Source organism: Octopus bimaculoides, chromosome 25 (assembly GCF_046866305.1).
Source record: "Octopus bimaculoides isolate indiv1 chromosome 25, ASM4686630v1, whole genome shotgun sequence".
NCBI lineage: Eukaryota > Metazoa > Mollusca > Cephalopoda > Octopoda > Octopodidae > Octopus > Octopus bimaculoides.
The window spans coordinates 2204183-2215222 of record NC_142952.1 but is presented as its reverse complement, the minus strand read 5'-3'; the positions used below and the strand labels follow the sequence as shown (position 1 = coordinate 2215222).

Below are 11040 nucleotides of genomic sequence, written 5' to 3'. Positions count from 1 at the left end.
TCTTAGTGCTCTGAAATTCTCAGAACACCTGAATTCATCCAGCAAGTTCAACAGACCATTGGTTACAATCCCAGAAAGTCTATGAGGTGAATTGCAAAAGATCTCCATGTGTCAGAAGGAACAGTCAGAAATGTTGTCTGCGAAGACATCAGATATAAAGCTTATATGATGAGGAAAAGTCAATTTGTCAGAAAAAGCAAAAGGAAATCACTACATCCAGCAGAAGAATATTTGATTTGTTTTTCTCAAACAAGAAAAACTTTGACTAAGATCAAAAATTAAACAGAAGAAATGACAGATGGTTATGTGCAGACCCTTCTGAAGTTCCAAGTGTTATGCATATAAAATTTCCTGCAACTGTCATGTTTTAGGAGTTGTCAGCAACGAGGACATGTAATGCATTCTTACTTCTTTTCACAAGGCCTTAGAGTTAACTCTGCCGCCTACATTAAGGTCCTGGAAATAATTGTTAAGCCCTGGATAGACAGTGTATGCAATGGAAGTTCATATGTGTTTCAGTAAAACTCTGACTATCACACATGGCTCTAGTAACACAGGGATTGCTGAAAATTTTCATGATCACATAACAACTAACATTTGGCCTCCTAATTACCCAGATCTCAATCCATTGGACTATCACATGTGGAGTATTGTTCAGAGAGAGGTCAAATACCCTGAAACTAGTCTGTAGATGCCAGACCAGCAAGAGGAAGCGGCTGACCGCCCCTGTTCAAAGGTTATAATGGACATAGGTTCCTGTGTCATATAGCTAGCTAGAGGCGTTGGCCTCTTGGAGCTAATCAACAGCAACATTAGTCCTATTTTACTGAACTGCCATGTTAGCTTAGCGATAACTATCAATATTTATATATAACATATTACAATTATGTTGAAACAGGTGATATGGGAAAGTGCAGCATTAACAACAAAACATTTGTGGAGTAAATGATGGGCTAATTTGACTAAGCAACATGCTATGCGTCTGGAGTATTTCAGGCCCTAACCTGTGGGGGTTATGTGCTTTCTGAATGCACTGAAAAGCTGTCAGTGGATATACTCTCTTTTGCAGTAGTCGGTGGTGTGTGTAACACGACCCATCATCTGAAATATTGACGCCTCCTTTGGGCTTGTTGTCCTATATCACTCATAAAGTAAATTTGAAGGAACTGTGGTTGTTCATTTGTGGGTAACAGGGAACCAATGAGGTGATAGACTTGGCCTTGAACGTTGACGTCGTTGTAAATTCATGTTTATCTATCTTCTTAGATGCACCAAACAATGTCATTTTCAGAGTTGTATTGTCTGATATTGTTCAGAAAATCCTTTGACTGGATGAAAATGCCTTCTAGGAGATCCATAAGAGGTTGAGAAGGAACTGGTAGTGCTGGCAATGTTACCTGAGCAGCACATACCATTTGTTTCATTTGTACTTGTGCATGCATGAGTGTGTGTGTGAAAATGCATGAATATTGACATATTCTACAGCTTCACTTGTCATCCCCTGACCAATATGGTGACATGGTGTTTACATTCCCTAACAATAATGACCAAATGCTGGGTTTTCTTTTGAGAACCCGCAGAGTATTAAAAAAATCTTTACTTGGAAAATAGCTAAGGGTTGGAGACAGGAAGAACGTCCAGCCATAAAAATATTGACTCCAAACCCATGTCAGTATAGAAAATCAACTAAACAAAAGAGTAGCTGTGTGGCTGAGAAGCTCACTTTGCAAACCATGTGATTTTGGGTTCAGTCCCATTGTGCAGCACCTTCTACTGAACTCCAGGCCAACCAATGCCTTGTGAGTAAATCTTGTAAACACAAACTATGTGGAAGCCTGCTTGACAACCCATGTTGTTTTGTTTACATTCCTTCAACTTAGTAGTCTGGCAAAAGAGACTGAAAGAATAAGTACCAGACTTTGAATACTGTGGTCAATTTATTTGACGAAACCAGTTAAGGTGGTGCCCCAGTATGGCCACGGTCCAATGACTAATACATGTAAAAGATAGATTTGGGATTACTTCAGTATAATTAAAGAAACAAGACATTTCTCTGTCCCTGCTACATAAGAGCCTTACTTTCCCATAAATTTCAGCTTTGGCTGTCCAAATTCCAAATTACATAATAGTAATAACTCCAGTTCTTCTAGGGCACTTGAATGCATTGGAAAACTGTAGCCCTTGTAGCATAGTGCCATCCGAGCCCCACTCCCAATTCTATGGGCTGTAGTTGAACTTTAGTTTAACCCTTTAGCATTTTAACTGGTCATACCTGGCCCAAATATTCGACCTGCTTCATGTTCAAACTAGCCTGATCTGGCCCTCTCACACCTACCTTACGTCATTATTCTAAAAATAAACAATCACATTATCAAAATCTCAAAGCTATGATTAATTTACAATAGTGTAAATATATAAGGATTACATTTGAGGGAATAATCTAAATGCTAAAGAATAATTCTGTGAATCCAACAGGAACAGCTGTTTAAAGTAATTGATTCTTTTTTTAATGTGTTATCCGAGAGGTTTCGAGATCCATTCTATCATGCTACACATTACATGTAGGTACAGGTTAGCTGTACTTGACTTACAAAACCAGTGTTTCTTATGGAAGGAAGGTTTGTGAGGACAGAAAAGGAGATGGACAAACTTCCATGATTAATAAAATGGAGACGTTTCTTTTGAACATATTAGATATTTTAAATATTGAATTAAAAATATTATGGATAGAAGTTGAAGGCTGTTGGTGGGACTTGAACCCACATCATCTGTCAACATAGAACTTTTCCCATCCAAGGGGGGGGGGGTTTAATCCAATATTTACATGCTACTATTTAGAGCTTTATCTCCTTCAAAGCTTACAATTAAAAATGAATTATTAATGAATTATATTCTCTGCATCTTCATCCTTGTTCCTCCATTTCAAATCCAAACTTGTGATCTCACCAATTATTTGTGTAGAAATGATTATCTCCCTTAGACTAACAGGCCACCAGGGAACCAATACATTTCAAACAGTATTTTGTTTCCTCATTAATAGAGTCAGCTAATGAGACTGGCCTAATTGAAAGAGAAATGGACAAATCAAATCGTTCTGTGCAATTTGGTTGCATTTCTTGAGAGCATATGGCTAAGTGGTTAGGGTGTTGCACTCACAATTGCGAAATTGTGGTTTCAATTCCTGGACCAGGTACTACATTGTGTTCTTGAATAAAACACATCATCTTGCATTGTTCTGCAATCACTTCAGCATCTATTCAGGCAACATCAGTTCGATGGAGAGAGTGAACTAATATACAGCACATATATTTGATCACTATTAATGAATTGTTTGGACAAATTGTTCTTCAATTTCTTGCAGAACCATCTTTGTTAGACTACAAGATACTACCATTTATCTAATTTAGAGAGGGAAGCAAAATATTTCTCCCATATTTTAGGCAGAGCAAACTGCTATTTGTCAATTTGAGAACCACTGTGGTAATTATTAAAAAAGATTGTCCTAGAAGAAAGGAAGAATTCTTAAAATTTTTAAAGTTACAGTAGCTTTGCTTTACATAATTTTTTTTTTGTTTCCTAAATCTAACCAAAATTCTTCACTTGACAAATCAAACCTAAAATTGAAGCAAACCAAATTGATAAAATAGTCCTTCCTGTGTTGTAACCGTATCAAGACAATTACCCCCTCTCTAATATATTAAGAAGTTTTAAATCATCATCTGTTGTCCAGGGGTGTAGATGTTCTAGACTCGCTGTAACAGTGAAGACATTTTCATGTCTGGGTCATAGGGCAACTCTTGAGAAATTTTTCCAAATCTTATAACAACTATTTTCTTTTTTAAATTTCATTTTATACTTTTTTATTGAGCTGTATTTTCTCAACAAATACCATGTTACTTGCAGAAAAATTCAATTTTATCTGTACAAAATCCAAAGAATTAGCAAAATTTATAAATAAAATTGACCTTTTTGACACCACTTAACTTCGCCCTCCGCTTCTCTCTCTCGCTCTCTCTCTCTCTCTCTCTCACTCGCTCTCTCTTGCTCTCTGTCTCTCACTGTGTTACCTTACACAGTCTCACACACTTTACAACAAAATCAACTGGGAAACAGATTAAAATTCAGATATTTTAAAATCAGTTCAAGACCAGAAACTGTAACGTGTGTCCTCAGTTGAGCTGTACAAGTTCTTGCTTAACACTGAAGCTTGGATCAAATGCCGAGCTTGAACCTCCAGTAGAATTCTCATCAACAACATCTGAGTTATCAACAACATCAACAGGAGGCGGCCCTGGAGATGATGTTTCGTAGACATTTGAGCCAATTTTGTTGTAAAGGTTCATATCAACTCGCAGATACTGCAACATCTGCTTATTCTTTTCATCAAGCTCTAAAGGATGCTTACGTTTAAAGCGCCAGTACACTTTTTTGTTTGATGGATGCTTAATTCTTTCAGCAGCACCGACGCCAAACTCTGAGACCTTTTTAAAGAACAACACCGACACCCAAACAGGGTGTCTGTTATTAGTGGCTTGTTGTTTCACGGGTGGCGCGATGGACTTTTGAGCAGCTGTCGTAGCCGACACACCAGTTCCATCGTCGTAACACTCAAGCAAGCGCTTCATTCGTTTGCCGTGATTAGTGATAAAGGATGCCTTGTCCATAGTGTAAAATTCTGGAATAAAAGGTATCTCATAGTCATCATCAGCAAGAACTACTTGTGGCTGGTCCCATTCTTTGGGTAAACTATTAATAGGTGGCAAAGGTAAGTTCTGAGTGCTAGGAGACGTTTGTATGCCGGACGGGAGAACACCAAGGGCTGTAGATTGAGCAGGAGTAGGGGGGATAGAAAGGACGGCAGATGAGTTATGGGTATTTTGTTGTTGTTGTTGTTGAGAAGATGCTGCAACTTGCTGGTTAGACTGTTGCTGAGCTTGCTGTTGGACTTGCTGTTGCTGCTGCTGTGATACAACAGCAGCTGCTGCAGCTGCCTGTGATGCGGAATGTGCAGCTTGTGCACAGTATTGTTGTTGTTGTTGCAAGGCAGCTGCAGCAGCGGAAACATTGACAGAAGGCTGAAGACCAAGAGACATTCCAGACACCAACATCAATGCAAGTTTTTGCTCCATGAAATATTTGCTTAGTTCAATGGCTTTGTGTAGAGTTTCACTGTCGATAACTAAATCCCATTCATAAATAGCTGGATTTGTAGCCTGCATTGTAAACTCGCAAGCATTCATTAAGGCTTTCAGCACACCTGCCATACGTACAATCTGACCAAGAGACTTCTCAATTGCACTTCGACGACGTTCATCATGATCCAGCTGACTAACCATGCTTGCCCACTCTTCATCATGCACACGGCACAAATCTTTCCAGGCTTCTGTCGAGAAAACATATTCCCGGTTTTGTTGATGATATGTATGAAGTGTTTGAAAAATAGTTTTCATAGGAGGTGTGTCGGTCGTGAGAGGAATTGAATTCCAAATGGTTGAAAAATTGGGATTGTGAGGGCAAGCTACCAGATAGCGACTACTGAGCCAGGTCTGACCATTGAGAAATAAATCCACGACATATTTTGGATGACCCATACCTGTGTGATTAAAGCAGGTAGAATCTAAAGTTGTCATTTCACCATTCTCTACGTGAAACATTGGACCGCCATCATAGAGAACCAAGAGCTGATCAGGTCCTTTAGAATTTTCTTGGTCTAGTTCTAGCATTTTGTGTAACTGATGGAGGTCTTCAGCAAAGCACAGAATTTGTCCACTGTTCTTTCGAAGTACATGAGATAAATCTTCATGTGTCATTGGCCCAGCAATTAATTTTTGAGGTCCCGGGCCACTGTGAGGTGGAGCTCCAGGGGAAGTAGGACGTGATAAATGCCATTGCTTTTCAAGTTCTCTCTGGATTTCTAATAGTGGTGTCATAAGTTGGCGGAGGGCAGCAGATTTCCGTGTGCCTGGGTAGGCACCAATCATTGTCCAAACTACAGGTGGTTCCTGCCATAGTTGATTCACTTTTATTTTTGTCTTTCTGCCCATCAGAGCTGTAAAAAAAGAAAAAAAAAATTTGTAATATTTTTTTTTAATAACAAAAATCATTTAATTATCTCGTTAACAATATTTACATAAGGTGATTACAAAATAGACAGCATTGAACAGATTATAATGATATTAAGTTGTAATTCTTTACATTAAGTGTTTGAATCTAAGGTTGACTTTATGATTCATCCTTGTGCTAGGCATGGCTATGTGCTTAAGATTTCTTCACAACCATGTGTTTTTGAGTTCAATTCTACTTTATGGCACCTTAAAATGATGATGATGATGACAGTGTTGATGATAATGATAATTCAATATAATCAATTCTAGCAACACACACACACACACACCTAATGTTTGAAATTTATCATCATCATCATTTAATTTCTGTTTACCATGCTGACAGGGGCTGGCAAGCCAGAGGACTGCACCAGGTTCCAGTTGTATATTTTGGCATGCTTTCTATGGCTGGGCACCCTCCCTAGTACCAGCCATTTTACAGAGTGGATTTGGAAGAAGGAAGCTGGAAGAAGCCCATTGTCTATATCTATATCTGTGTGTGTGTGACATTGTGTTTGACACCACCACCACTTAACATCCAGTGTTAGTGTGTTTACAGCCTTGTAACTTAGCAGTTAAGCAAAAGAGACTGATAGAATAAGTACCAGGCTTTAAAAAATAAGCATTGAATTTGATTAGTTCAACTAAAATAATTCAAGGTGGTGCCCCAGCGTGGTCAGTCTAATGACTGAAACGAGTAACAGCTAAAACATCATCATCATTTTAACGTCTGTTTTTCCAAGCTTGCATGGGTTGGATGGAGTTTAGTGACAGGTTTTCTATGGCCAGATGCCCTTCCTATCACCAACCCTTACTTTGTTTCTAAAACGTGTGTACATATATATATATATATATATACATACACACACAGGTTTTATAGACACTGATTGTTGCCTAATTTGTGTCATATGTCATAAAACTTGTAAGACAATATCTGAACTTAAAAGACATATGTTAGTTCACAAAAACATTCTTTTAGAATCAGATTCCAAACACCAAAGATGTAGAAGAAACTTGAATAATATCCCTGTTATTTGTGTTTTAAATCCTGTCAGTCAGTAGCTGGTCTTAAAAGTCATCTGAGGGCTCATATTTGCCCATTTGCCCATTCAGCTGGACTGAACATAAAACCATATGATAACGTTGTCTTCCTCTGTTAGAGGTGTATATCAATAATGGCATTTTGGACAACTAGCAGATCACAAGACTTAACAGTAACTACATATGTTCGTTCTGTTGTCTGTAAACAGAGTCCGTTTTTGTGCTTTTTGTTCCTGTTTATTTGTCTGAAGTCCTTTCTGTTTATAAACAAACTGTTTATATACTCAACAAATGCAGCAGTTACTCTATGATGGAATTCCTAATTTGCATACCAAAAGTGTTTAACACTATGAATATCAGCAGCCTGTCTACAGGGATCTTCGTCCACACAGTATCAAGGTATGATATATATATATATATGTATTTTATTATATGTATTTATTTTCTCCCAATTAACAAATAACTCGGACAAAATAAATTGGTTAATAGATACCAGGGTAGCAAAGATCACAAAATGACTGTGGTGTAACTCCTGTTTATGAGGTAGAAACTCCTTGTTATTTTGGGTACTTGAGTATATATAAATTTAGTGAATGGAGTAAAACGCATATGTTAACTGCATAAAGTATGCAGTTAACATATGCGTTTTACTCCATTCACTAAATTTATACATATATGTGTGTATATGTATATAAGACACAAATAGATCAGCGGCTTTATCTCATATCTGAGTATTTTTCTTCTTCTTTGCTGAATGCTTCCTTCATGTGAGACTGTTGGTGACTCTGTAGACCAATTCTTGCATAGAAGTGTTGATGGCATTGACTGCACGGCAATATGTATCTCTCTATATATCTATCATCATCATTTCAATGTCTAGTTTTCCATGCTTGCCCAGGTCAAATGGAGTTTATTGAAACAGATACTCTGTGGCTGGATGTCCTTCCTGCCACCAACCTTCACCTGTTACCAGGCCAAGTTGGTATTTTCCCATGGCCAGACACACCCACACTGAATATTTGCAACGAATAACATTGCATGACAATGACACTCATTTACAACAATCACACTATGTTAAGACAAGGAGACACCAAACACACACATATACAATAGGCTTCTTTCAGTTTCCACCAACCAAATCCACTCACAAGACTTCAATCGACCTAAGACTATAGTAGAAAACACTTGCCAAAGGTGCCATGCAGTGGGACTGAACTTAAGACCATGTGTTTGGGAAGTAAAACTTTTTAACCAGACAGTCACGTCTGCACCTTACATTCGAACACATACTCAAACACCCTTATCAAGCTTTATTATGCACCTCGTGTACAACAACATACTTCCACTGCAGTTGAACAGATACACCATAGCATTTACTACGTGGTAGACAACATGGCAGAATTAATATTATCAACTACAACGAAGAGATGTCATTCAAATGTACGACAACGTCACAGCTGCACCTTATTAACTATGGAGCAAAAAGACAACAGATGCAACATTATTAAAGAAGCTTTGACAAGCTTCAGCAAGGGAATATAAACATGCAAACCAAAGAGAAAATAAGCAAATAACACACACACATCATCATCATCATCGGTGTCGTCATCTCTTAACACATAAGAAATGCAGCAATATCAAGCACGTAAAAAAACACCACTTGAGCATGGTCATTGCCAGCACCTCCTGACTGGCCCTCGTGGCAGTGGCACATAAAAGCACCCACTACACTCTCAGAGTGGTTGGCGTTAGGAAGGGCATCTAGCTGTAGAAATACTGCCAGATCAGATTGGAGCCTGCTGCAGCCTTCTGGCTCGCCAGTCCTCAGTTAAACCATCCAACCCATGCCAGCATGGAAAGCAGATGTTAAACAACGATTCCTCTTATGCCCAATTTTTCTCTCAACACATTTCCACTTTGTCATACATGAACATTGATGTTGCACATTGACTGGAACATGCTAGCTTCATTTCTTTCTAGTTTTTACATGTCCTCAGCATTCAATCTACACAAACTTCATGCAATTTATCGTTCACCTTGAGAGAGAAACCTTTTGTTACTATAGGAGGTAATAGCTTTAAACTTTCTCTAGCCTGTTCTTTTTCTAGCAGCAATACTTTCAGAACATGCTCCTCCATTGCTGATTAGATCACCTAGGTAACAGAAGCTGTCAACAATTGCTAAGGATCCTTCTGTCCTTGGAGGACAGAACAGGAAGGGACACTGGATAGAGGTAGCATGAGTGTATAAAGAGAAAGCAAGATGGCGGGGGGGGGGGGCGTATGATAAAATATGAGTTGGATAGAATAAACGGGAGGAGAGAAGATGATGACCAGAGACTGAAAAGGATGTCAGTAGTAAAATAAGGGAAGAACGTAGTTAATTAATGGAGAGTTAATGAGTTGAGGATTAGATGCTGATTGGCAGTGGAGGAGAATGAAGAGCAACGGGATAGGGAGAAAGAGATGACATGTGAGTGGGTGGAGAGAAAGACACTCCACTCACACTCAGGCACATAGTGAGAGGGTGAGAAACGTGTAGAGATATGGGAAAGTCAAGAGGATGTAATTCAGTGGAGACGGATTTATAATTTGGTAGGACAGAAGGATGGAGATGATCATTGGAAAACGTGATAAGAAACAACATAATAATGAAGGGGGTAGGTGGGGGAGCCAAGTGAAGTGGTTCTGGAGAGTAAAGATAACTGGTATCACAGAAAAAGATGATTTATAAAGTATGTTGTTGTGCCCTCGTTTGATTAGCAGGTAACTGAAGTTGGCAAGTGATAGAGAGGTCAGTGAAAAAGGATAAAGAGAATGAGGGAAGATTAGACGAGGAAATTTGGCTAGGGGCCTAATTGTATATACAGACATTTTGTTTCCAGGACCTCAGCTACACCATAATGGCTGAGTCTTCTCAAACACCACATATCACCAAATATTCCAGTCATTTGTTGTCCCTACTCAGTAGGATTCAAACTCCTGTGATCAGCCTTCACCCCTTGATCACAAGACTCTCCTCCACAAGTTCCCTTCATGAATCAGTCATTTGGTTTCACACCACCAGCTGGTCCTCCAGTACTTTTAGTCGAGTTCACTTTGTTGATAGCATTCAGGCCAGGTCTCTGGCATAAGGATACTTTTCTGCATCCCTCCCATGAATTGCAGAACCCCTGTAAAGGGTCCTAGGTGCTGCCTTATTCTACTGATTAAAAAATTAAGAAAATTCACTTACTAGGCATTGTTCAGCCAAGGGTTAATGTAGCAGACACTTGGCCAGTGTACGACAAAGTGAAACTGAACTCAAAACCATTTGGTTGCTAAGCAAACTCCTTAACTACATGGCAAAGTCTGTGCCTATGGTGTACACACACAATATATATACATGCATACACATATATATAGATACATACTCATATATAAATATATACTCTAGTGGTCATACCAAAAATAGATTTTCTTAAATACTCAGCTGGTTCATTTGAAGTAAATGATAGCTTATGTTACCTAGGCAACATAATTAGCAGAGGAAATGGTTATTCAGGAAGTAAAGTAGCCAGGGTAAGATTGGATTGGAAAAAGTTTAGTGAGTTAGTATCTGTGTTGGCAGCAAAGGTTTTCTCCCTCAGAATGAAGGACAGATTGTATGACATTTGTGTGAGAAGTGTGAAGCAGTTTGATAGTGAAACGAGGGCCTTGAATGCAAAATAACTTGTGAATGTTAGAAAGAAATGTGTAATGTTAATGTGCATAAATGCCAGGGTAAAAACGAGCTGAGAGAAAAACTGGGAATAAGAGGAATCGGGTATTGTATGCAAGAGAGAAGGTTGCACTGGTTTGGGCATGTAATGAGTATGGAGAATGAAATCCGGAAAAATCCAATTTAACAGAACCTG

The 11040-nt window shown here is 38.7% G+C and overlaps 1 protein-coding gene across 4 annotated transcripts in view; it reads right to left on the bottom strand.

Annotated features, from left to right (window-relative positions):
- Positions 1-3829: 3829 nt before the first annotated feature.
- The window catches only part of LOC106883402 (uncharacterized), a 13003-nt gene continuing 5792 nt past the window's right edge, over positions 3830-11040 (bottom strand). For 3 of the 4 annotated variants that reach the window (XM_089341913.1, XM_014934394.3, XM_089341912.1), the window contains exon 2: positions 3830-6049. In XM_089341913.1, coding sequence (XP_089198039.1) covers positions 4170-6044 — 1875 coding nt within the window. In that variant the 5' untranslated portion in view covers positions 6045-6049 and the 3' untranslated portion in view covers positions 3830-4169. Of the gene's footprint in view, positions 6050-10379; positions 10402-11040 lie in introns of those variants that run through there. The other variant, XM_052976431.2, reaches the window with a different exon arrangement.